Raw genomic sequence first — 25961 nt, 5'->3', positions numbered from 1 at the left:
TGGCTCGCTTCGGTGTGTCGCCGTCGACTGGTTGCATCGCTGATGCTTCTCCGGCTTCGGCGCGTTGCTCGTGTCCATGCTTTTGGTTTATTATTCGGGTTTCGTGGGGTTGCTCTAGGAATAAAACGCAGCGATGCTCCGATGGACGAAAAACAAGTAAACGAAGAGTGTTCAGCAGCGGAACCAGAAGAGACCCAACACCGGTGGTATATTGAAGCCGAGAATGAGTGTAACAGAGTCGGAAATCTGGGTGGTAAGCCGGCCCGATACGTTTGATGATTTTTGGATCTCGCGGCATACAAGCGCAGCTACAAAAGGCTAACGAGAAGCAACGAAGAGGACGGTCCCCGGCTCAGCTACATCTTGTGAAGGCGCGTCAGATGCTACCTTTGCTACAACTCATTTAGGTGCGTACGATGTAGGGAATTTTGTAGACACATCTGGCAAGGCGTTCTTCGCTTCCAACTGGTAACACGACGCATACGCCTCTTGCATCAGTGTAAATGCGAAGCGCTACTCGGGAAGGACATTTTTAGACCGTATATATTGGAATGTTGCACCTTTAACTTCATCAACAACTCAAAAAGCGATGGTGGTGTAGTTGGTTATCACGTCAGTCTAACAGAAGCTAGCGCTCCTAGTTCACTGAAGGTCCCGAGTTCAAACCTCGGCCGTCGTACAATGAGGGCTTCAGGTCTTCTTTTTTGCTGATGTTGTGGTCGTTGAAAAGGAGTAGCAGAATTCAAAATTTTTTTTTTCATTCGTTTCCCCTCTGTGATCCGAGCGCTCGGTTCTTAGCTCCGGCTAGTTCCGGCCGTTGACCTCCAGCTACTACACTACGAATTTTGATAGCGGAAAGCCCTGCGTGACAGTTTAAATTCCGCTCGATGGTTTTCACGATGATTGCGGATATGAGTGATTGCTGCAGCCGCCTGCGGGATGAACCTCATGTCCACCGCTCCACCTTCTGGCATATAAAAACAATCATCAGCTGCATCGAACCTTAAACCACTTTCGAGGCTGCTATATTATGTTTGGGCACTTATCATGATGGTTGCTCGGGTGATGCGGGGCAACTTGCCGTCAAGCCAGCGAAGTGCGTTCTCTACTCTAATTTGCTCCGTTCACTTAGTATGGTCCCCTAGTAGTAAGTGTCTCTTCAAACGCATCGAGACAACATATGCGGTAGTCGAAGGTCGATTCATTAAGAAAATGAAATTTTGCGCTGGCTTCAAAAGGTGCGGAGTAGATGCTACGTACCTCAAAAGCAGCAGACCATTACTTTCCACCTAGAAGGCCCGCCTACGCCATCCCATCCCTTTCGTCGTCTTCCGTCCCTTCCATGTACAGTTTCTTTTTCACTTCTGGACTTCACGCAACATATTATTGTATTCTGCGAGCGTCCGACCCCTGACCATCTCACGGATAAACAGATTCGCCAAGAAGTCCAGCCTCCCAAACGCGACATCACGGCCATGGCAAAATTGCCCACGACGACGTCGGGACCTTGCGCCACACGCTCGAGTCCTCCAACAACCCCCTCTGGACTTAGTCCATGAAAGGCCGGCAGCTCGTCATCATACGCCTTCAGCGCCGCGGCAAGCTGATGCCCTTCTTCGCCCCTGGCCGCCGCCTCCTTCGGAGCGTCGACCGCAACGTTCCCCAATCTCGCCCGCCAGCACGTACACACCGACAATGGCGTTGGTGGTGCCCCATCCCCCAGTCGTCGTCGCCGACGAGCGCCACACGGCCGCGCGCCCAACCACGCATCCAGCTTGACCAGCCCGAGCCGCTTGCAGTAGAAGTTCGTCCCGCATCCCCGCATCCCCGCATCCCTGCAACCATCTCGGGCACCTGCCAGCATTACTGGATGCTCATTTGCTAGCCACACTCACGGCCGTCTCTGATTCACGCGATTCGCGAGGCTGACTAGGCCCCAATATTTGATATAGCTGTGGTTGCCGATTGGCGAACTGTATGCATGTCATCATTAGGCAGCAACTACGGTCGCACAAAAAAACAGGGACACGTAGACCGGTCCGATGTGGCGTGAGAATAACTCATACCCACAAAAGCTCCATATTCCGATACTCGATACCATCAGCCCAAGAGAACAATCGAAACGGCCAATCTGTCTGTCGACATAACCAACCAAGGACTCTCCTGAAGACGTTTCGAGCAGAATGGACACTGGATATCATACAGCCGAGGCTGTGCGAGACTCGGAAGTCACCGAATGCCCAGCTCGGAGAGGATTGGAGGGGCCTCATCTGTGTGACGAGTGCAGAGTCTTTGTTTATGACGAGTCGAGGTATGGTGAAATACCCTTCAGCAGTGGCAAAGGCCGTGTTACTTCGAAAGAGAAACTGCAACGACTTGTCAGCCTTGCGGAGTTGGATGTTTTGGCGTCACGGTGCGAGCTTTATCGGCTGTTCCGTTGGCAGCTACTCGGGCTGTCGGAGATAAATGCTCTTGTCCTAGACTGGGTAGAGCTTGAAGACCCGAATTACGTGTTGGACCATGGCTTGCACAGCCTCGAAGTCCAATGTCGAACCAAGTTCCAGACGAAGGAAAGATGGGAATTCAGCTTGTGTTTCGGTATTTCTACGTCTTCCGGTAAGATCTTCCACTATCAATACAGACGGATCGCTAATTCTGGTAAGGGTTGTGTGCTCAGCGGCTGGGCATCAACCGCACTCCAACACCGGTGCAAAGCCTGTCATCGGAAAGGGTATCCATTATTCAAGATTGGATATCCTCCAAGAAAAAGAAAAAGGATGAACCGCACGACCCTAATCTACTCGCGCCAGCGAGACTCATCCATGTCAGCAGGCGACCACACGAAAATCGATGTCGGCTTATCACAACATCGCAACTTGCCACGCAAGATGCAATTGAGTATGCGACGCTTAGTTATTGTTGGGGGGATCCCACCAAAGGCCAAGCACCTCTCAAGACCACTACGGAGACTGTGGGACGCTGGGAACAAGAACAAATCCCTGAGGATTCTATGCCCCGAACATTGAGAGATGCCGTCGAGGTCGTCCGATGTCTTGGTATCGAATATCTTTGGATCGATTCACTATGCATCATTCAAGACAGTGATGAAGATTGGCAACGAGAGTCCCAGAAGATGGCCGCGATATACCGAGAAAGCTTGGTGACTATTGTTACCATCACGAGCGAATCCTGCCACGATGGGTTCTTGGAGTCTTCAACGCTACCAAAGGTCGAAATTCCATACGTATCACCCAACACACACGACACATACTGGCTAGAAGCACGCCACATTTCTTTCAGAGGGACTCAAGATTCCATGAATCTTCAAAATAAATTGTCACAATCGACCTGGCTCACAAGAGGTTGGACATTCCAGGAGTATTACTTCGCGCAACGGCTTCTCGTCTTTGCAGAGTCCGAAATCTTCTTTATCGGAAGCACTGACGCCATTTCCGATAGAAGTGATCAACACTTAGCCTTCAGTCTTCGGAGTATACCGAGTGTGTGGTATTCTTGGAAAAAATCGGATGATTGGGCCCCTTTCCAATACTACATCTTCTGGTATTCCGTTCTATCCGAGTATTCCGGTCGACTATTTACAGTTGAGGCTGATCGATTGCCCGCGATCTCCTCCTACGCGGATGCCGCAGCGATGGAAAACGGTGATGAGTATTTAGCCGGACTGTGGAGAGCTGACCTACACAGAGGTCTGCTTTGGATTACCAAGCCGCTTCCCCAGAGAGAGTTTCGATCCATGCTTCATCGATGTACCCAGCAAGGAGTGCAAGCGCCGTCGTGGTCTTGGGCACGTAGCGGAAAAAAGGTGACCTGGCCTGGCAACAGGTTATTGGGCGGAGTCAAGTTTGATAACTTGGCGGGATGTAAAGTGGAAGATGCGCAGGTAGTAACCCAGGGAGTGAACAAATTCGGGCAAGTTGTCGGCGGTTTCCTTGCACTATCAGGCACAGTAAAGAAACTCGGCGGCTTACGTCCGGAGAAAGGCCCACAGGATACTTACTACGGATGGGATGACGACAGGCTCGTAGTACGAGTCTGGACCGACTGGGAGGTTCCAGTTGAAAGCGGGCAGTGGATGAGTGAGATCTCGGCCAGCCAACATGATGGGTTATTAATGTTTCACACGTTTACGAAGAAGTATATTCGGAAGTGGAACCCGGATAGCGAGCATGTTTTTCAATTGGGCATTCTCCTTCTTCCGACCGATATGGAGGACGAGTACTGGCGGGTCGGGGTATTTGAGGTTCGTTCGGATCTGTTCTTTGTAAACGCGGAGAAGCGGACGGTGGTAATCGTTTGATCCGTTGTTTACACACTCGCTTTGCGTTCTAATCCAGTAATTGCCGAACTACTTCTATCAACGATCTGCTTTGGATGGTCGCAATCAAGTTCATCTAACGGATAACTCGGCAAGGAATTCATACTCCAGTGAGAAATTTTTTGAAAGTCACGTATTTCACTAGCTTTGGCTTGAGGCGGGACTGGAGGTTTTTCTTGCCATCTACTGGTCATTCTCACGCTTTGGCATTATAAAAATACACGGTCAATTCTTTTCTCATCAAGCATCACAGCGTTGGTGGTTTAGTGGTAAAATTCATCGTTGCCAAGAAGTTGATGCCTCACAGAGCCTGTCCTCAAAGACGGCTCCACAGGGCATTCAGCATCAGTTTCGATGAGCCCCGGGTTCGATTCCCGGCCGACGCATCCTCTTTTGCCGGCTGAAGTCTTCGTTTTGCTGTGGAGATGGTGGAAATGAAGAGACGGGCAAATTTTTTTTTGTGATGGCTGAGTGGCCCGTGCAACCCGAGTTTCAGCGAGGACAAGCCGCCGTATGTACCACATTTTTCTTTACGGTCTTTCAGAAAGAACATCTATAAGACAAACATCCTGGCTTATGGATTTGTTAGATGCTGCTGTTGCATGGTACGATGGTACTATTCCACCAAGCGACTTGGCCTCGGAACGACAAACTCACTCTCCGCAACGGTATTGATTCTGGACATGCTATTGGATAATGCTTCACTCTAGCGCACGTTATCTAAAGCCCTTCGTCTTATTGTCACACCAGACCCGCCCTCTTCCTGCATCCTCAAAGCTCCGAGTATGTCCGGTCTCAGACTTCCGTATTACTCCGTCCCCACGGAATGACATATGCCCCGTTAAGCTCCGGTCGATTCCTGAGATATCGGAGGCTGTCCTCGCGCTGGCGAGGGGACTGAGGAAGATTGTCTGGATGCGCGAGGTGGGAGGAATATTAGTTCCTTCGTGTTGGACTGTTTGTATGTACCAGGCGGCGCTTACGTTCTCGGAACTCGCTGTTGAGACGGGGCTGGCGGAGCATGGTGGGAAGCTTGCAGATCAGATGAGGCGGATTCTCCGAGGGGCTTGGCACGAGATGGAACGCAGCAAGTAAGTGTGGGAATCCGAATCGGAGAAAAGGAAGTCCTTACAGCGGGGATTTGGTTTTGGTTGTTGCTTACCTACTGCCGTGAATCCTGACACATTCAGAACGTTTATGAAGGCAAGGTCTCGTATGACTTGGTCACAGGTGCAGGCTGTCGTTACTGGGTCTGTGGTCATACCGAGCTATATTTACAAGAAACTGGTTATTTCGAAAAGGAGGAATTCTTTGGGACCTGCATGCAACAACAGCGTCTACGTTCATATATCTCAAAAGAGCAAGGTAAGCACCCTCCACTTGGAATGACATGACGAGCTGCTGCTGTGACCGTGAATGGGGTCTGAGGATGAGGGCCAGCAGGATTGACCTCCGCTGCTGTGCCTCGCGGGCGGGGAGCAGCGGAGGCCGGATCATCGGAGCGGCTGGGCTGGGGCAGTGGTTTGATACCAGCCTTCAACTTCATCGATAGGCATTGAATCGCCGAACGTCACCGTGGCACTGCGTCAGCTGAAATCTACCAGACACGCTCCTGGCACACTCAAGCGAAGCCAATATACTCGTCCTCATCCTCAGCATCGGGCCTACCAACCACTTCAATGCCTCGGTAAAGCCAAAGCGGATAGAGGCACTCCGATAGCAGCCACACGGCCGAAACAGGGAAAAAAGCATCCAAGCCCCTCTCCGCCCGCCCTGCATGCCTCGATGGCCGTTCCATCCCATCATCCGCACGCACATGTGAGTCCCGTACGCAGACAACGGCGTCCCTCCGGCGGGCTCGACGGTTCCTTATCAGCGCCACCCGTGGCGCCTCCACCACCTCCAGCCTGCAAGGCCCAAGGACATGACATCCCGAACCTCCCCCCTCCCTCTCCACCCGCCAGGTCCGGTCCCAGTCTCGCAACCCCATACCAGACCATGCAACGCCAAGCACCGCACCGGCCTCCCCCACACCCCAACGCAACGCAAAGGCCCCCTCGTCGTCTGAAATGTTGTTTCAACCCGTCGCCCGACCTCAACGCACATGTTTCGCAGTCGTCCACAGCCAAGACAGCCAAGACGGGCCAAGACTGTTACGTACGTGCACCTTGTTTCGTACTCAGTCCGGCGCGGCGCCAAGAGAGACAGGCAGACCCACTCCCCGTGCACATGTTTCGTTCGCAGCCAAGACCTTTGACTTTTTGCTTGCTTGCTTGCTTGCTTGCTTGCTTGCTTGCTTGCTTGCTTGCGTGTGTACGGGCGGCGTTCGGTTCGTCGACATTGACGTGGACGAGAGAGACGAGACGCGCGTCCCCTGTCGCGGTGGGAGTGGGACCGAAGTGTGTCCGTGTTCGTCTTTTTTTTGCATGTGATTGATGGATGGGATGCCTACTTGCTTACCTACCTACCTACGCGCGCGGCAGAGGGAGAGGGAGAAGAGGTGGGTATGTGAGACAACGACGACGACAACCGAGGGAAGAGCGTGGATGGCAGTGTAGAAAAGCAAAGGCAGCCTGGAACGTGGCTGATTACGTGGCAGTAGTGGGACGGGGTTGGTGAGGGAGGGTGCTTTTTTGGACCAGGTTGGGCCGGCGGTCTGCATCGTCATCAGCGATGGGATGGCTGGGATGGGCGGCGGTGTTGGGAGCTTTGGAGTGTTGTTCGAGTAAGGCTGGCTGCGGTCGAGGGAGGTTGGACCCTGGACGAAAGGATGGATGATGGGATGGGACGTGCAGGAAGTAGCTAGCGGTGGTGGCACTGCGGAGGCATTGATCCGGGGAAGAAGGAAAGAATGGGGTGTACTAGTGCAATCTGGCCGACGCAAATAGAGATTTGTCAATGACAGTACGGGTTTTAGCAGCGTTGGAGGCGCATGGAGCCCTCCGCTACTCTTATTTCGCTTGCAGCTAATCCGGATTCGCGTGTGTGAGGCGGTGCTTTGCGCATCGCACATCCCAATTTAGACTTTGCGCATGGCGGTCGCGGTTTCAGGGCTGCAGCTCGCCGCGGACAGATTCGGGCTGATCGGGAGCGCGCACGGGCGGAGGAGGTTGGAGACACTGACGAAGCTAAGCTTGGAGCCCCAAAAGCTTGACCGCGTCATTTGGGGGCGTGCGCGGGCTGTGCCTGGTGATCAGAGTTGCAAGAGATTGAGGTGCTGGCCATGTATGCGTCGAGACGTCGAGCGGTCTGAAACCGGGAGTGGGTCCGGGGCGATTGGGAAGCTGCAACACCATGCCAAGAATCGCGATGATCGCTTGTTGATGCGTTGGCGGGGGGCCTCCTGTAAGCGGGAGGCCTTGCGCGGGCGGCGGGGCGGTGCATGAATGGCCGTGGGCTAGTTATTCGTGTTGGCTGAGTGGCCGATTTTCCCCTGGGGTCCGGGGCGTCGCAATATTTATTGGCTGCGGTGCAAAGTCAGGAGAGTCATTGGATGGGTGGTGGTGGATAGGGGATGACGAGGCGAAACGCCGAAACAGAGCCACCCTCGTTTCAGGCTTGGCTGAAGCTTGAGAGCTAAAGCCGGCGTGCGCCAATCGAGCTGAGCTAAGATAGCGGTCTGCCAATCGCGCCGCCTCTAAAATGGGCGTCTGCCAATCACGTCGAAATTTAATACGGCTGATCAGCATCTGCGATGCACCCCTCGGTAGCGCGCGTTTCCGAATGCAGGAGAGACGCTGATCCGGCGCCTTAAGTAGCAAGGCCTTATGACACCATTCGCGCGCTGCTGGGAGGCTCTGCTATATACCACCCGTTGCTAACAGCCCATCCTCCCTGTGATGCTCTGAATGTAGACGCTTCCGCTCCCTGACCTACCTCATTCCCTCATTAGGAACTGTCCTTAATCTCTCCTACATCCTTTTCTCGCTGGTCGAGATCCTGGTGGTGTTTGCTGCCGTCCAGTCCTTCCCCTTCTCTTCGCCCTAAGCACCATGATCGAACTCGAGCTGAGTGAGCTGAACATTGTTCTTTCGGTTGTCGGCGCCTTCTTAATTGTTTTCGGTATAATTTCGCACAAGATCAAGAAATCATGGTACCTCGGCGAAGCCCTGCCCGCCATGCTCATGGGCGTCATCCTCGGCCCCAAGGCTGCCAAGTTCATAGAGCCCGCGCGGTGGATCTCCGCCGAGCCCGACGAGCTGAATGAGTTGACTCTCGTAAGCCTCCATTCCCGTGCCTACAACGAACCCCCGAGCTGACATCGAGACCCAGGGAGTCTGCCGGGTCGCCATCGGCGTCCAGCTTGTCATCGTGGGCTTCCAGCTCCCGGCCAAGTACCAGCTTCTCCGGTGGAAGGAGAAGCTGATCGGGACGCTGCCCGTCATGACCATCATGTGGCTTGCGACCGCCCTCTGCATCTTCGCCATCATCCCCAATCTCACAATGGTACGCGACCCGAAAACACAACCCTCACTGAAACGCCACGCTAACCCGCTGCCCCCACAGCTCAGCAGCCTCGTCATCGGCGCGTGCCTCGCATGCACCGACCCTATTCTGTCGCAGGCCATTGCCAAGGGCGCCTTCGCCGAGGAGCACATCCCCCGTCACCTCCGTGACATGATGACTTCCGAGGCGGGCGCTAACGATAGCTTTTCGTTCCCCTCGCTCATGTTGGCCACCTTCCTGATCCGTCATGCAGACAAGGGAACCGGAGAACAAGATGCCGAGATCGAACGGACAGACACCATCCCGGAAGCCCTGAAGGCCTGGGTCCTGGAGACGCTCCTTTACACCATTTTGATGGGCATCGTGTACGGCGCCGTCGTTGGCTACGCCAGCTGCATGGCTCTCAAGGTGGCAGTGAGGAGGTACGACACTCGCTTTCTGGTTGCAACGCAAAGCACTAACCGTGATCAGGCGCTGGATCGATATCGAAAGCCTGTTCCTGTTCCCGACAGCAATCGGCCTCTTCATCGTCGGTACCGCTGGCGCCATCGACACCGAAGAGCTCCTTGCTTGCTTCGCAGCCGGCAACGCCCTCAACTGGAACGGGCTGTACCAGGAAGCCTGCAAAGAGGAACACGACGCCGTCAACCCCACCATCGGCTTCCTCCTCAACCTCGGCGCGTTCCTGTACATCGGCTCCATCATTCCGTGGGACATGTTCAGCGCCCCGGCCGTCACGTACGGCCGGCTCTTCGCACTGGGCGCCGCGGTCCTGCTGGTCCGCCGCATCCCGGCCACCATGCTCTCGTACAAAATGCTGCCGAACGAGTGTGCCAACCCCAGAGAGGCGCTGGTGCTGGGCTACATGGGGCCGATCGGTAAGCCGGAGACGAGTCTCACCATGGAGCATCGCAGCTGACATTGGCATAGGTACTGTGGGCATCGGTGCCATCTACCTGGCCGAGCGCACACGCAAACACTTCCCCAACCTCGGCGAAGGCGACGTCGAAGAGTCCAACCTCATCTCCGCCCTGACACCCAGTAAGTCGGCTCTTCTGTGCGTCCGCCATGCAAGTCGCTAACGCAGTCCCCAAGTCGTGTTCTTCGTCGTCCTCTTCTCCATCGTGATCCACGGCCTGTCGGTGCCCGTCATCGACTTCATCTACCGGCGGTGGGTGGTGTCGAAATACCAAAAAGACGACAAGAACAACATCCTGCCCTTCTCCGAGACGTCGACGCTCAACGACGACAAGGGCGACGTCGAGAAGCGCGAGTCGATCGCCATCTTCGAAGAGGTCGATCTCAAGCACTACTCCTGGGAGGCCAAGACGTCGTCGCCGTTGCCCGACCACGACAAGCGCAGCCTGGACGTGTCGGACGTCAGATACGAAGTCAAGGAGTGGGTGTGAAAAAGGCGTGGCACTGCAGCTCTCTCTTAATCCCCTTGATCTTGTTGCAATTACAGACCATATGGATGGATTCACCTCGACACGATTTCGTTGGACCGCCGAAGACGCGTGCCCGTCATCGAATGCCACAGCCGCTGGTGGCTGCCAGATCTGCCTGGCAGAAAGCGCCGTCTCTGCGCCCATGCTCGACCGTGTTACCGGAACACTAATCGTCTCACCCTCCGGGATCTGCGGCGGCGAGCGAGCATGCGGAGATCGTCGGGCGAACGGGCGGCGTTGGCATCTGGAGCCAACGTCTGCCGCCCCGATCGAATGCAGGTGGCAATACGGGTGAAAAGCACGGATGACTTGCCTTGAGCGATTTCTTCCGCTGCTTGGGCTCAGCCTTACCGCGCCGCGCCGCAAGGCTGACTCTGGTGCTCGCAAGATTGAGATCTTCCCGTTCGTCCGTGGCCCGGGCTTGATCTGGCACGGGACACCGCACTTGGCCAATTTTTTTTTTTGGAAGCACTTGAGCGTTATTGTATTGGGAGCTCAGGCGTTGTGGCGTAATAAAGCCGTTGCTATCGCAAGCCTTAAAAATATTTGTATTTTTTCCTCATTAGACGGATGGATGCCTCAGGAAGCAAGCAGGCGGGGCGCACTATCTTTTCCATACGTAGAATCACTTAATATAATCACACTGCCCGCAAGCGGCGGGTTTTTCGTTACATACGTCTGCTTTGAATCATCGCGCGCCAGGCACACCGCCTCCCACTGCCCCAAGCCATGTCGCGCGCCCTCGTCATCGAGGCCTGGCTCCTCGACGTCATGCTCAGCCGACATCGACCGCACCTGACTCCACGCGCTACCAGTCGATCGCGGTGCAAGGCTGCCCGCAATGCCAGTCGCGAGCCAGCACGGACCAGAGTTGCACCAAATTTCTGGAACGGTTGTGCCCGTTATGGATTGAAAGAGGCGAAGGCGACCGCAGTCAGCCTCCTCCTACATGCGCATATGGAGAGGCTGACAATCACATGCTTGAGATGGGATTGATCATGCTGTTCTTGAACGGCTCTCAGACTCACTCAAGGGCTGGGTATTAAGAGTCGTCAAAGCCAGCGGGTGAGCTCCAGCCAACCAGAACCCCCGCACGCCGCAAGTACCCGGCGACACCTGCAATGCTCCCCGGTCAAGTATCGCAGGACCAAGCCCCCAACATTCGACAAACCGCGGTTGCCGAATGGCGGACTGTACGCATGTCACCATGAGGCAGCAACTGCAGCCGCACAAAAGGAACCCCAAGAACACGCAGCCCGTCCAGCCGTGGCGCGAGAGAACAAACCAAACCCGAACAGCGTCCATCCGATCAAGCTCCCTCCCCATCCCTCCACCCGCCACCACCATCCACCCAGCCCCTCAATGAAACGCCCCCACCCTCGGCCCAAAGTACTCGCCCTCCCCCAACTCATACGCCGTGCACGCCTCGCCCTCGCACCCGCGAAACGACACGCCATTCCCCCACCAATCCACCGCGACGCTCGACCACTGCAGCGCGAAGAAAATAACAATCGCGGCTATCGCTATCGCCGCCGACAACGCCGCCGACACGACGTAGTTGTAGCGCGCCCAGAAGCCCGTGTGCCGCGTCTTGAGGTAGACGTGCGAGAGCCACGCGACTGGCACCGTCGGCCACATGTAGCTGACGTTGTACTGTGCGGGGAGGGGGAATCGTCAGCGGTTGTTGGGCGGGGAGGAGGGGAGGGGGGGAAGGGGTGGCTTACCGGCGCCCATTGGATCGGCCCGTTGAAGATGCACACGGGGTGCAGCGAGCGCAGCCAGCGCGCCCGCGGCCACCGCCGCCGCAAGTGGTAGGCGAGGATCGGGACGACGAAGCCGATGGGGAACCCGATTAGCAGCCAGGTGTACTGGCCGCCCTTGCCGAAGACCTTGATCGGCCCGATGGTGCCCCAGAGCACGGCGGCCGTGAAGAAGGTGTTGATGCCCGGGCAGGTGAAGTGGTCGGCCTGGTCCGCGTCGCAGACGCGCGGGATGCTGTTCATCTGGAAGTTCATCACCGCCGTGCACACGAAGCTCGACACGAAGGTGCCGACCACCTGCGCCCAGAAGGTGTGCCGCGGCGGCACCTTGACGTAGTGCGCCATCTTGAGGTCGTTGCTGAACCGCAACGCGTGCGAGCACGTCACGTACCCGAACGACTTGAAGTAGTTCATCGCGAGCGCGTTGCCGGCGACCCACGAGCCGCCGATGAACTCGGCGAGGACGTTTAAAGTCACTTCCATTCCGGTGATGGCGTAGATCAGGCCGACCGGGATCACGAAGACGAGGCAGAGCGCCAGCCCGTAGAAGACGACCCCGGGCGTCGTGTACGTCTCCCATCCCGCCACGCCGCCGATCGAGCACGCGGTGGCGCCGAGGAGCACGCCGAGGTACCACCACTCGGATACCTCGGGATACGCCGACATGAGTCTGTTGTGGACGTCTTGATACGCAGTCTTCTCCCCCCGCTTGAAGATGCCTTTCAGCCCCATCCAGATCTCGTGGCGGTGCCAGAGGTAGGCGTATGTGATTGTGGCTGCGTAGATGGCGAAGAAGGAGCAGTACACCATCAGGTTCGACGCTCCGAGGTGGGCGGGTGAGTAGGCCTCGTACTTGGCTGCGTCGAACATTCCGCGCGAGTCGATGGCCCGGCTGATGTTGTACTCTTGGCCCGTGTTGTCGAACACGCGGTTGGAGTTGATGGGCAGGTACCCCGTGTTGTAGATGTTTGCGTACCAGATGCCGAGGATCACGGGCACCGTCGCGAGCATCCCGACCAGTTGGTTCCACCAGTAGAAAAATGGCAGGACCAGCGGTGAGTTGCCCTCGAGGAAGAGCAGTGTGTTCCAGTCAAAGGTCGGGATTGGGTTTATGCCAAGGCCGTTCACCATGCCGGTCACGGCGTTGAGGTTGACGTTGTTGGGGGCGATCCATGTCATCCAGTTGAAGTAGCTCAGGGCCTGGAAGATGTAGTTGGGGAACCAAAAGTAACTGTGGCGGGGTGAGCTACGAGATCTGCTTGTTATGTCCTCGTTTTCGCTTACCAAAACATGAATGAGAAGCAAAGTAGGAAGCATCGAAGGCGCGAGGTTGTGAATACACGCTTAAACGGGCCGAGGACCGGGGTTTCCTTGTCTGTTTTGCGTCGTTAGTACATCTGCATCGGAGAAGGCGGACAAGCTGACCTTGGTGGAAAGAGGCGTTCAAAGCAATGGTGACCAACGATGACGGCCAGACACAATGAGCCGGATAGACAAGAAATCGGCGACAGAGCCCTGCGACACCATAGCCGATGTAGTTCGTGCCTAACGCGATGAGTATCTGGTATGAGAATGAACCGGCGTAGCTCTGGTTGAAGAACTTGGGCAAGTATTGGGTCCAGACTTATGGCTGTTAGCATGGACAGCGATCAGAACTTAAGCCGACCGAAGCGTACCTATGTAGTTTGTGTAAGGCACATTGAAGCCGACGTTTGCCATGATGGTGATAAGCATGTGCTCCTTCTTGGAGAAACGGCCGGGGTTGAGACTGATTTCATTGCCAAACAGATTAAATCGCCAATCGGGCATCAGCTTTTCCCACGCTTTACCGAGTGGGACTGTGGTGCGTCAGCCAGGCTTGTCGGCGGAGGGAAAGGGCTGTGTAATACTCACAAGCCAGCAGCTGAGCGACATTTGCCTCGACATGGATGGTCGGCTGACGGATCGAGAACAGTTGGTTTATGAAGGCACCTCCGATGACGAACAGGATCCCAATGGTCCACGAGCGAATTGTGGACTGCACGTCGTGTCAGCATGTATCGTCAGGGGCGGTCGTGGCTGTGCGTACGCTGGGAATGGACCTATCATCCGCATTATCGACCACGGCACGGACCTCGGCGTAAGGACTAGCCCAGATTAGCAACCACTCTAATGATCCTTCGTATCACCCACCTGTTGTTGTAGATCAGAGCCGCCTCGATTTTCATTTCGTGGATGAGCTTCTCGTGCGCGTCGGGGTTGGAGAGAACATCTTCGTTGCCGACGAACTCTTCCATCTTCTCGAGCACGGCGACGGGGAAGTTTTGGTCGTTTTGGTGGATTTTGATGACGTTCTCGAAGATCTGCACCGCCCTGAGCAAACGCGACCGCGAAGCCGCAGCCAAATGTCATGCGCACCTTTCGCACATCGTCCAGACTGAGTGTTTTGGCGTACTCTTCCGCAACAGCCAAGTCGTCCCCGCTGATGTTGAGGTCGGTCTCGACTTGGTTGGGGTCGAGCTCTACGGCTGTGGCCTGTCCAATGTCAGTGATTTTCGGGCGCACAAGAACGAGTCGGGAGCGAGCAGCCTACAAACGGATCCCTTTTCTCAGTTTCATAAGCGGGAGCGCCCGAGCTTCCCTCATCTCGCCCTTCTTGGATTGAAGCCGCCATGGGTTTTGGGTGATTGTCCGGGGACAGGTGTGCAGTATTTCGAGAAAACTCGAAATGGCAGACCAGGCGATCGGTTATGTATGGAAGCAAACGCCCTTGTACGCAGACAGGTATCCCTACGATGCAGCTGCCAAGGAGCCTATCAGCGTGGCAAAGCAAAGTCTCCTACCAAGAAATGCCAAGCCCCGCCCACTGCGTAGCTTTATCTCTGGGCAGTATGCTGTACAGACAGCAAGTGGTGCAGAGTATATGGCCAGATCGGGCAGGTAGCATCCACCACTTCAGAAACAAAACGGGGCGTTTGCAGGGGGGTGTACGGCGTGCTTCCGCTGCAATATTGAAGCAGAATGGTGCGATAAGGACCACGCCGCAGAACGTCGCACGAAACCTTAAGAGAACACCAGCACCGAATGCATAGGCATGAGACAACTCGTTGTATTCCTCCTTAAGAGCCAGAGTAAGAAGCACGAGATGTTCGGGGCAAGGTCTACGGATGCCAGTGGCAATTATCAAGGAGATTGAAACTGGTTGGACACTCGAATGGTCTTTGAAGTGTCCGGGCCGTTGCTTGTGCCAGGGCATACCTTCGGCAGTCGGCACAGCTTTGCCGTCCATACTGGATCGAAGCCGGGAGCATGACGCGGCCCTTGTCTGGCCGAACCACTTGATCGAAAGAATACATATCGTGCTTTTTACCGAGCGGATGAATTGCTTGTTGCGGCGCACAGATCCAGGAGGGTGGTGATGGCTGTCTTGGCAGCGACCATGTTTCGGCCGGTCTAGCCTTCCGCAGTAACACCTTCTCCGCAGTTGTCCCCCACTCTACTGTGCCGACTCTATCTTATCACATCAGCTTTCTGGAATAAACTTGCACCAACTCAAGCATTCATGAAGTCCAGATGGCGAGGAAGGAGAATATATCACGTGGAAAATCAGCGCCGCATGTATGGCGAGGGGTACTGACGAGTGAGCAGTTGCACCGATAGATTGAGGCTCAGGATTAGAGCTGCAACCGATGTTGGGATTACACAGATAATGCACTTCTATTGCGCTGTAGATTGTGGAATGTCTGCTGCGGTACTACGCAGGTGAGCAACCCGGAAATGTTGAAGCACCAACTAGCAACATCGCAAACTACAAATTTCAATGCACAAAAGTCTAGTGGGACTGCTAGATCAAAGATCCACGTAGTGATGTAAAAGAATGAAAAAATGAAAGAATGAATAAGTCTGTCATGATAGTTTGAAAAGCAGCTATACAATGATGATATTTGACCCTTTTGACCGACAAGTTTCCCGCACCGACGGAAAAGAATCTCCTCTCGAATTGTTGCCCTTGAACTTAGTCAATCCAGTATGAGTATACTCACCGGACACGGATGACATGCGGGAGTGCACGGCCACGGCTCGCTCCGGGCCGCTGATTGTGGTACAGGCTGACACTGAAGCATTCGACGCCCAATAACCCTGCAAATTCCCACAGTCAATGATTACTCTATTTCCTGCCTATCTACAGAGGTACACTCTCTTGAAAGACTACGACTCTCATCAGTTACCAATGCTGGTTTCGTCTTATTAGTGGAGGCCATCGGTTTGGCGCTGCTTGTCGTGTAGTACTGGAGGGCTAGGCTGTAGGTACTACGCTGACGGTGCGGGGTCACGGTGGCGGACTTGAACGTATCTAGCCAATCAACCTAATCTACAGAGATCCTCTGACGTGAACTATCACGTGCGCTGAAGTATGAAATTCTCCATTCCGGATATGTCCGTTTTGATCAAGGTGAACCTAGGGCGGAGTGCTTTCTAGTCGAGATACACCGTCAATGCACACCAAGATATTTGCAAGTTTTAGCATATCAGGCAAAGGGCAGATAAGTCGATGATCAGGCTGATGTTCCATGAGCTTCCATGCGATACGTTTTGCATGAAGCTTACGGTTCCACGATGACGTTGTTCAGCCTGAGCCTTGTTGATTTAGCCAACGATGCTGCCTGTTGCTGTTCACTCTCCCTCGACCCTCACAGCTCATCACAATTCTTTCAAACTCATGATTTCGCGGGATGGAAACCACGTCGCAAAGAGGTGATGGCCCTTCGTTTCGAAGATGGCATCCCTACTACCGATATTCTCCTCTACCCGGGAACACCATCAGGCTGATCAAGATCATCTGTCCGGAATACATTCCGAATAGAGAGAAAATATTCGAGGATCTTCAGTTGTCCATGATTACAGTCAATCTCGCAGATGCCCCCGTGTACGATGCTCTCTCCTACACTTGGGGAGACCCCACTCCAGAGCCAGACCCCACAACAGAAAAATTCACAAAGGTAGCCAGGTGCTTTCCGATCGAGTGCGATGGGAGGGCCGTGCTTGGAACCCGCAACCTCCGCGATGCTCTCCGCCAGCTACGTTGCTCCCAGCATCCGGAGGCGCAGAAACTGCACGTGGAAGCTGCTCAAAGAAAACCATCGAAATACATGTGGATCGATGCCATTTGTATCAACCAAGAAGACATCAAAGAGCGAAGTCAGCAGGTCAAGATGATGGGGACTATCTACGAAACAGCAGAGGCCGTGATAGCTTGGCTCGGCGAACCGGATATACGGGCCAGAAATGCTCTGAAGCTCGCAGAACGGCTGTCACAAGCGGACTTCGGAAAACTGACTCACGCAAAGGATTGGAACTTGGCCTTCGAAGACCCGGATTTCTACCGCGTACATGGTATCGACCCCATTTCCAGAGAACAGTGGCTTGATTATGCCCTTTTCTTCGGCCGGAATTGGTTTACCAGGGCTTGGATACTTCAAGAAGTCAGATTGGCAAAAAAGGCAGAAGTCCTTTGTGGAGATATGTTTTGTGCCATGGGGATGCTGCGCCAAAGCCTGCAATTTGTCAATCTTTGCGGCTTCGGGTTTCCCATCCACCTGACGCAAATCGAAGCCATCAAATCTGATGTATCACTGGACTCAGCTTGGCAATTGGAAGTTCGCCACTTCAAAACAGAACTCCGACTCTTCCAGATCTCTGAGCGTTCAATTCTGGAGCAGGGAAAGTTCTCGTTCTTGACCAATCTGGCCTTCAACAGTGCCACAGAGGCCACTTTGCCCCACGACATGGTATATTCGCTCATTGGCATTTCAACGGAGTTTGGAGAGCCAGCTAGCTTTGAGGTGGACTACTCCAAGCCAGTCGAAGACGTTTACATCGAGACTACTCGTTTCATCCTCCAAAGTCGCATGGACCTTGAACTTCTGTCCGCTCGCCAGGCACCGCGTGCAACAAGGCTCAAGAGCTTGCCTTCGTGGTGCCCAGATTATAGCGGAGGGCGGATCCCGACTCCATTCAGGCAATATATGGACGATATTTCTCGAACCCTTTTCTCTGCCAGCACGAGCAACTAATGGACGCACATACCTAGAGACAGCTCCAGACTGTTGCTTCACCTAGAAGGAAAAAAGTACGATACCATTCTAGATTTGCACGATGGTTTCCGTTTGCTCGATATGTGCAATGCTCTTGCAAATGCGCATGGTTCTTTGGTAGGAACTGGGTCCATTCCTTATTTGGACATGATCCTGGAAGTTGAAATACCAAACAGAGCCGCTTCGGATGCTCGGTAAGCTTGAATATCCTTGCGATGATCACGGCTGAAAGGAAAGAGAGCACAAGCTAAGATATTCAGTTACGCACGTACCCGCATCGAAAAGCTTTTCCAGTGTACTATTGCACATGATTGGAAGCATCCGGAGAGCGCGTCGGAGGTTTCCAAATTGCAAGAAGGGTTTAAAGATTGCTTTCTAACGTCTTACCTCATAGCCTGTCAATTGCCGAACGAATCGCTTTGGTCGACCAAATTCTCGGCTTCAAAGGCGCATGCAATCAATGGGTGCATACAAAGACTTTACGAAGAAGAACCGGACTCTTACCAATTTCTTCCTGCCATGCATACACTGCCAAAGATCCCAGGTACCTTGGAAGACGATGAGCAAGATACGCTTACTATACCAATCCCGGCCGAGCTACTGGACCTCACAGCCGCGTCTGTGCACAGAGCGCAACAATACACAGTGAAGGCAGCTACCAAGGTCCTTTACAGGGCTTTGTTCCGGACGAAAAACCAGCACATCGGCCTAGGTCCTGATTGGGTGCAAAAGCAAGACGAGATCTGGTTGATCCAGGGTGCCAGAATGCCTATCGTACTGCGGCCGCTACCGAACGGGCACTACATCTGGATCGGCGAGGCCTACATCGCAGGCATCATGTATGGAGAGGCGATTCCATTCGCCGAGGAGTCGAGGGAAATCGTTCTCGAGTGATCAGTTTCATCAGTCTTTTCAAGTGGGTGTACATCGCGATATATGTAACTAAAAATGTATTTGTTGAGCACTTGCAAAACCTGCTGCAAACATTGAATGTCTTCAGTGTACGTATTCTCCCCTCTCCTCCTCCTCCTCCCCTCTCCTCCTCCTCCTCCCCCGCCGCCGCCGCCCCTACCGCAAACCCCCTCTTCCAACACACCAGCCCGGAGCCCGCCGATACCCCGAGCCGATGCTCGCTATCACTGGTACTAGCGGCTGCGAGCCTCAGAGGAGTTACAACAAGAGGCGCCTGTCGTCGACGCCACGGTGGCGCAAAGGATGTATGGAGACGGCGGCATGTCGGCGCTTTTGGAGTTGGGGAGGGCGGGGGTGGAGCGGAGGGAGAGGCGAGTAAGGGGGAAGAGCACTATGATCGTGGCGGCGGCATGGTGGCGCGTGGGTGGATATGGCGTTGGAATGGGGCGTTCGGGAATGTGGGTGAGGAGGGGGAGAGGGAGATTGAGTGAGGGAAGGGCCGGGGACGGTTGTGTGGTTTTACTGGGAGGGAGAAGGTGGTTGGCATATATGGCCGTGGTATGTATGACGGTGCAGAGGGACTGGAAGAAGTTGGAAGGATAGAAGGGGACTGGGCCGAAGGATGCCGCAATGAGTGAGGCTTGAACGAGAAAGAGGGGAGAGATGCGGAAAACAAAAGGAGCGACAAGTCAGAAGTTAGAACAGAGGAAAGCTAGATGGCAAAAGAAGGCGTACGTAGACCAAAGCACACAAGTTGCAGCCACACCAGCTAAGCCGAGTCCCTGGAGTTGCCCGATGGAGCGCCACGAAGGAGGGGTAGGCTAACGGGAGAGCAGCTCCGCCACCAGCCAACCCAACACCACGACGAAGCATGACTATTGGTCGCACGCCCGCACAACAGCAACGAACGGCCCGGCAAAATCGACCGAACACGAGGTCCGCTACGTTCGAGCTTCCGGGCCACGCACGTACGCGGCAGCAAGCGCAAGCGGCTGTCGTCAGCCGCCCCTAAGCCCGCCAGCCAGCCAGCGAGTCTGCTGACAGCCAAGACCAACCAGAGCAGCAGTTAGCGAGCGTATGGGACAAGCAGATTGAAGTGTGGCGATTCGTCAAGGTTGAGACGGACCAACGACAGCGGGGCGTCGTCGTAGATCGCGGAAGCGCTTCCATCGGCACATGGGAATCTTCCACCCGGATCGGTAGTTCTTCGATGGGGAATGTGATAGCGACCCTGGACGTGGTCCAGATCGCTGCCCCGGTTCGCCGCCGTCGTGCGCGCTATCGACCCGAACCAGCCTCCCGGCGCGGCAGCTGCGCAAGCGCGCCACTGGTACATGTGCCGGTGATGCGGGGCATGTCAGGAGCCACTTCCGCTGCGGCCTGCAGTAGTGGTATACGTAGATGGGCGTGCCTGGCTTTTTGCAGATGCGAATACGAAAGTATATTGTAGCAATTTTTTCCGAGGTCAGTCGCGGTACAGTACATACCCGCTAAAATGGTGGAGGTACGTAGGTACGAGTATCGGCGGGAGATGGCGAAACAACGGTGGCGCACCGGCGTCAGTGGTGCCTCTGTTTCTCGGTGCATTGCCGTGGCCAGGGAGAAATCGACAGCCGGCATCACTTCCCTGGGCATGCTGAGTTCAAAACTCATACCGTAGATAGACTTTTGGCACTGGTATTTACAGCTGCCGTGAAACTTTCGCATGTGCTCGGCTGCTGCTGGCCACGACGCTAAGTGTGGCGCCACATAGACTGGTGTCGATCGAGCCGCGCGTCATCTTCCCAACAGGGGTCCAGCTACCGACGCCACTTTCCGGTGCAAGTGTGCCCTTCCGGTGGAAGATCTACTTTCCAGATCTGGCGCGGGGACCCCGGAAAAGGCGCGATGGATTCGGCATAATCGTGTTGGCCCAGCTCAGCTGCACGTCGTCGAGCCAAAATGCCACATCCAACCCCTGAGGTTGTGGCTCCAGCACTTGGGCTACTCATACAAGCTTTTCCCAAGAGCCTTGTCATGCCACGGTTGCCTGCCTTTAGTACGCCTGACTGTTGTAGCACCAGTCCGATGCAAAGCCGTGTCGGGCTTCGTTTGACTATCGCTACCTTTTTTCATCCTGTTATTGCAGTCCAACCCTTTCGAAGTCTATAATGAGCAGATTGGCCAGGGTAGTTCGGTTTTAAGAACAGGACGATCAATTGCCCTCACGTTATTAAATTTGCTAAGACGACGTGAAGAGGAAAAGCGGTGTATTCAGGCCGTAGCTTGGCTCTGGTTGTTTGCCGTGGAGTCACGTCGGTTTCAAGGGCCTCCACTGCAGGGGTTTACCGAAAAGGGGGCCTCGGATGAGATTGTCGATTCCATCTTACGTTGATCGCTTGATGTTGTACGTTGACTAGTAGCACCAAAATGATTTCTGGAGTCGCTCCTTATTGGCTGGTGCCATCTGGGGCTCGGAAACAAATTTGATTGAGCGGTGGGGAGATCAGTGAAAGCGAAAGCGGGGACAAGCTGTTGGCGGATCCGCAATCAGCAGAGATCAGAAGAAATATCAGATTCAACCAGTCACTATCGCACGATGAGAGTCACTGCTGCTGTAAGCGAGCTGGCAAGTGCACGTCTCAAATTGAATGAGGAAGCTAGTAAAGCACAAGGAGATAAGTGAGCAGATCTATCGCGCTTATCTTTCAGTTGCTTATGCTGGTTTTTCCGAGAGCATCGCACTTAGAAAGGTAGGTAATGTTGCTTCCCCACATGTTCAGCTTGCACGCGGCTCCTATAAGAGCTGGCAAGAATAGGCCACCAGGCCAGTTCGGGTGATGAAACAATTACCCCACCAACACTAACTGTCTGGGGAAACCGGATATCTTTACCGTCGTAAAAACACACTGTTGGGTCTCCATGACGTGTCGACAGCGTGATCTGACTTTTTACAGTCGACGCCGGCTCGGGGATCGGATGTGGTCTCGCTGTACTGTACTTGCAGGATATAAAGAAGCGTCGCCTCGCGTTGTTCGTCATCCCAACTCCATCAATCAAAATATTTCCCAAACACTTGACACTAAAATTGTGAGAACCAAATCGTACGTTGGAAAAAACTGGATCTCTAACCGTGTACCCTCAGACAAGATGCGTTTCGCCGTCTCCGTCCTCTTCACCCTGCTCGCCGGTTTCGCAGCCGGCGAGACGCTTGATCTTACTGGCAAGTGCACCGACCACGACGGCGTCTACTCCTGGGACTGCAACATCAACCAAGAGAACACCGCTGCTCTCACCTGCAACTCTCGTCTGAGTGGCGGTGGCTCGTACTGCTCCGATTGCGTGAGGCTCGATACTCCAGGCTTCTTTGAGTGCTCTTGTAAGTGTCCTGTCTTCCTTCTTGCAGAGGATCAAATCTGACTTTTCAGGCATTGGCAACAACTGCCCGTAGACTTCCCGCATGATGTCTGAATCGCGAAATGATTTTTTGTTAGCGACGCTGTGGGTTACGAGTATGCACTGGCCTTGTAAATAACAATTTCGAGGTGCCTATGTTCGTACAACGAGCAGATGTAGTAACAGCTTCTAAGTGTATATATGTACTGTGTCATGATGAATATGAGGCGAAGATGCCACCACTACGGAACAACGTATACTCTCGAGCCACCACAACTTCATGGCGGCAGAACTGTAGAGCACTGCTTTATCATAGGTGCCATCCATCTTCGTTGCATAGCCTTCCCCAGTCTTCCGAAGGGCGTGCATAATGCGCCACGCTAATGAGACTTTGCCACAACCGAGCCAAACAAACTCGCCCTTAAGCTCGTAGTGCCAAAACGAAGCTCGAGAGTCAATCGTGGGAAAGAAGCCATAGTAATGCAAGAAATACCACCGCTTTTAGGGTGGGTGTAATGGGAGATGACCTTTTGCGAGACAGAGCTTGGAAAGGTATACGACCAATCTGTGATTATTATTGGGAGAGTGCTCGCACTCAGATGGAAAGAATGTGAAAGCATTGGAGTCATACCGCTACATGTGGTGCGCTGGCTCTTCCCTAAGCGCTGGTCGATGACTCGTCGTGAGACTCGCTGGGAGTTTCCGATGGCGCAACACGATTTCCCGGCAGGATCCGTTACAATCTCAACCTCGCAAGACGTCATATTTCTTGGTAGGTGCATCTACTTGATCGACTCGGTTTTCTGTTTGTTCGAGGTCGAGTCATGTACACGAGGAAGGCTGAAATAAATTGCAAGTCATGTAGATAAGACGGACCGAACAAAATGTTCCAAGACTCGTATCTCTGACTGGTACATGATTAGACCACGGTACCTATTTCTGGGCCATTGATGACAAGCGATGATAAGCCCTGCAGAACCGTGTGCGCAGCTTACGGGTTGAGCCGTTGTCTTTCAGATGTCTTTCTGAAAGAACAATCTTCGTCCTGGATTGAAACAATGTTATAATATAGCTGATGAATCCTTCGCCGAGATAGAAAAGCATTTTGCACTATACTTTTCTGACAACGCCTCATTGTTAATTGATGCATTAAAATGCTTCCAGCATGGTATCTCGGGTATCCTACACTCATGTCTTTGCTCTGCCCATCTACGCAAGAACAGAAAAGTCGTTTTCCACAAACAAAAGAAAAAAAAAAAAGTGCCGTCAAGACCCCTCCACACTCGCGCCCCCCCTCACGAGTGCGGGAAAAACTTCCTCTCGCTCTCACTGATGCTATGCACATCATCCGCATACAGCATGTTCTTATCCGACCCCGCATCCTCGCGCTGCGACACCACCGTCGTCACCTTGATCCCCTCACTACTATGCCCGCTCTCGCCATCCGACGCCTCCCCTCCATACCCGCCACCCCCCACCACCGACCCCTTCTCAATCGTCGTCGTAAACCCTCCCCCTCCCCGTTCCCTCTTCCCCGCACCTCCACCCCCCTCCCCTCGCTCCATGCAGTCCATCGAGATGAGCGTGCCGCCGTGCAGCCGCGTGCCGCCGCGCGACCTTCCCCACTTCGATCCGCCGGTGGCGCCGCTGGTATGGCCGGCGCCGGCGGGCGAGCGCGAAGCCGGGTCCGTCGAGAGCAGGTGCGGGAAGAGCCGCTTGACGAGCGCCTTGAACGTCGGCAGCGACGCGCAGATGATGGCGACGTTGATCTCGACGTTGGACCACACGGCGGCGTTGACGTTGTCGTAGGACTGGTCGGCGCTGTCGGCGACGGCGTAGAGGGACTGCAGGCGCAGGATGGAGGTGACGGCGCCGCTGTGGGGTGGGTTGTTAGACGGCGCGGGGCAAGGATGCCGGGAGGGGGGGACGGGACGTACAAGGCGCCTAGCGCGAAGATGGCCATGAGTGCGATTTTTTGCTTGGTGGGGAGGTTGAGCCCTTTGAAGACGGGCATCGGCAACACGATGATGACGGTGTCGGAGAAGATGTTGATGGCGGCGTGCGCGAACCAGAGCCCTTTGGTGTCGACGCAGGTGCCGGCGAGCGTGCGGTTCCAGAATCGGTTCACGGGCGTGCAGGTGAAGATGCTGAGGACGATGGCTTCGAGCGTGTAGAGGATGATGAAGGTGAGGGTGGTCAGGATGGCGATCCGCATGGCTTTGTGGGTGGCGAAGATGCGGAGGTATTGCATCAGGATGGACGTCTTTGTGAGGCCCAGCGCGATGTTGTAGAAGATGATGGAGAGCCAGAAGTTCTGCGTGGGTGTTAGTGGGGTCGGTCGTTGGTTTGGGGTCTCTTACGAAGTATAGCGATTCCCGCATGTCATCACTGAGTTCGGCATCATGTCTACCAAGTCCAAACCTGACCTCTAGATGGCCGTCAGCATCTGCGAAGATGGTGGAGTTTGAAGCGGCACTTACGCTGACTAATGGCGATGGTCATTCCAGAAATGGCAGCCTGCAATGGTTAGCTGTCATGCTGGGTATGCAGCGCAGTTTCCAACATACACAGGCGATGGTGATGATCCAATCGTCCCAGCCGGACGCACGCACGATAGACACACGGATCCATAGACGAGTGAGAACGATGGCGGCAGACACGCAAGTGATGGCCACGCAGGTGGCCAGAGCACTGGGGCCCTTGTTCTCGGACATGAGGGTGAAGATGCTGCGGATGGTGGAGTGCGATTGTGCGGGCCAGTCAGTCGAGATGATGCAGCACGCGGCATGTGCGAGTGTTATGGAGGAGTGCATGGGGCTAGAAAATGCACGGAACGCAATTATTCTACGGTAGGACCCCGGAAAAGGCCATGGCTAGAGATTCGACGTCGGCAAAGCCAACGGAAGACGCCAGGGACGCCCGCCGTAAGGCGGTAGCATGGCACGACGGTACGGGGTGGCGTCGCTGCTATTGCAAGCCAAGCGAGTGCTGCAGATGGACGGCCAGGGGCTCCCATGGCTGCGGCAAGTTCCCCGCATGCCTCTTACGCCCGTTGATTGCTGCGCGACTGCGAGCGACCCTGGCCGCCTGAAGATCGTTCGGTACAACTGGGTAACGAGCGAACCGGCGGCCAGTCCGTCACGCCGGAGAAGCTTAAGTCGGGCCAAGCGCCAGGGACGCCCTCGCTCTTGCTGCGATCGCCAGGGATCGTCGACGGCCGGCGTCCATCGATACGACGCCGGATGAGGCTGCACTGTACCTGCTGCCCGCTGCCTGCTTTTCTTGCGCACCTCCCCTATCCGCCCGCCAGGAGAGCGACGGCCACGGGGGCGCTGCAGGATCGCAGTGCAGCCACCTGCGGCAGACAAGACGTGTGCCGCGTCAGCTGAGGTCCAAGGAAGCAATGGCGTGTGCGAGGGCGCTGAAGCCATGGTTCATGACTCTCGAGTGCTAGCCAGACGCCGGGCCCACCACTTGCGTCTTCGGCAGCTGCCGGCATTTCCCCATCGGGCTGCTCGCATCTTCCCACCAAAACGGCCATTTCGCCCGGCCCGCCTTTTTGATTACTCTTTAGATGAATGCTGCCATGTCCCTTCCATCTCTTCTGCCA

At 54.8% G+C, this 25961-nt stretch overlaps 5 protein-coding genes and 2 non-coding genes across 7 annotated transcripts; 5 read left to right on the top strand and 2 right to left on the bottom strand.

The window, feature by feature from the left end:
• The first annotated feature begins 586 nt into the window (after nucleotides 1-586).
• Nucleotides 587-679, top strand: SLS55_008453. The gene has a single exon. It is a non-coding gene; the product is annotated as a tRNA-Val (tRNA).
• A 3909-nt stretch (nucleotides 680-4588) lies between these two features.
• On the top strand, nucleotides 4589-4722 carry SLS55_008452. Its single transcript has one exon. It is a non-coding gene; the product is annotated as a tRNA-Gly (tRNA).
• Nucleotides 4723-8328: 3606 nt separating this feature from the next.
• Nucleotides 8329-10191, top strand: SLS55_008451 (uncharacterized protein; the record flags this gene model as incomplete). The annotated part of the gene is made up of 5 exons (XM_066779862.1): nucleotides 8329-8553; nucleotides 8609-9204; nucleotides 9254-9660; nucleotides 9713-9823; nucleotides 9878-10191. 5 exons carry the CDS (start codon nucleotides 8329-8331, stop codon nucleotides 10189-10191), a joined length of 1653 nt encoding a protein of 550 aa, XP_066629091.1.
• Nucleotides 10192-11589: 1398 nt separating this feature from the next.
• On the bottom strand, nucleotides 11590-15258 carry SLS55_008450 (uncharacterized protein; the record flags this gene model as incomplete). Its single annotated transcript, XM_066779861.1, has 10 exons — nucleotides 11590-11883; nucleotides 11955-13221; nucleotides 13275-13365; nucleotides 13416-13613; nucleotides 13667-13828; nucleotides 13884-14007; nucleotides 14059-14116; nucleotides 14163-14332; nucleotides 14388-14491; nucleotides 15051-15258. The coding sequence occupies 10 exons, from the start codon at nucleotides 15256-15258 to the stop codon at nucleotides 11590-11592; spliced, it is 2676 nt and encodes an 891-aa protein (XP_066629090.1).
• A 1444-nt stretch (nucleotides 15259-16702) lies between these two features.
• ATG12 (Ubiquitin-like protein) lies at nucleotides 16703-18958 on the top strand (the record flags this gene model as incomplete). Its single annotated transcript, XM_066779860.1, has 2 exons — nucleotides 16703-17943; nucleotides 18541-18958. The coding sequence occupies 2 exons, from the start codon at nucleotides 16703-16705 to the stop codon at nucleotides 18956-18958; spliced, it is 1659 nt and encodes a 552-aa protein (XP_066629089.1).
• Nucleotides 18959-22105: 3147 nt separating this feature from the next.
• Nucleotides 22106-22406, top strand: SLS55_008448 (uncharacterized protein; the record flags this gene model as incomplete). The annotated part of the gene is made up of 2 exons (XM_066779859.1): nucleotides 22106-22334; nucleotides 22384-22406. 2 exons carry the CDS (start codon nucleotides 22106-22108, stop codon nucleotides 22404-22406), a joined length of 252 nt encoding a protein of 83 aa, XP_066629088.1.
• A 1240-nt stretch (nucleotides 22407-23646) lies between these two features.
• Nucleotides 23647-25065, bottom strand: SLS55_008447 (uncharacterized protein; the record flags this gene model as incomplete). The annotated part of the gene is made up of 3 exons (XM_066779858.1): nucleotides 23647-24226; nucleotides 24289-24665; nucleotides 24919-25065. The coding sequence occupies 3 exons, from the start codon at nucleotides 25063-25065 to the stop codon at nucleotides 23647-23649; spliced, it is 1104 nt and encodes a 367-aa protein (XP_066629087.1).
• Nucleotides 25066-25961: the final 896 nt, after the last annotated feature.

This window comes from Diplodia seriata, assembly GCF_021436955.1.
Source record: "Diplodia seriata strain FDS-637 chromosome Unknown scaffold_9, whole genome shotgun sequence".
Lineage (NCBI taxonomy): Eukaryota > Fungi > Ascomycota > Dothideomycetes > Botryosphaeriales > Botryosphaeriaceae > Diplodia > Diplodia seriata.
The sequence above is the reverse complement of the archived record's forward strand: the minus strand, read 5'-3'. Positions and strand labels throughout refer to the sequence as shown.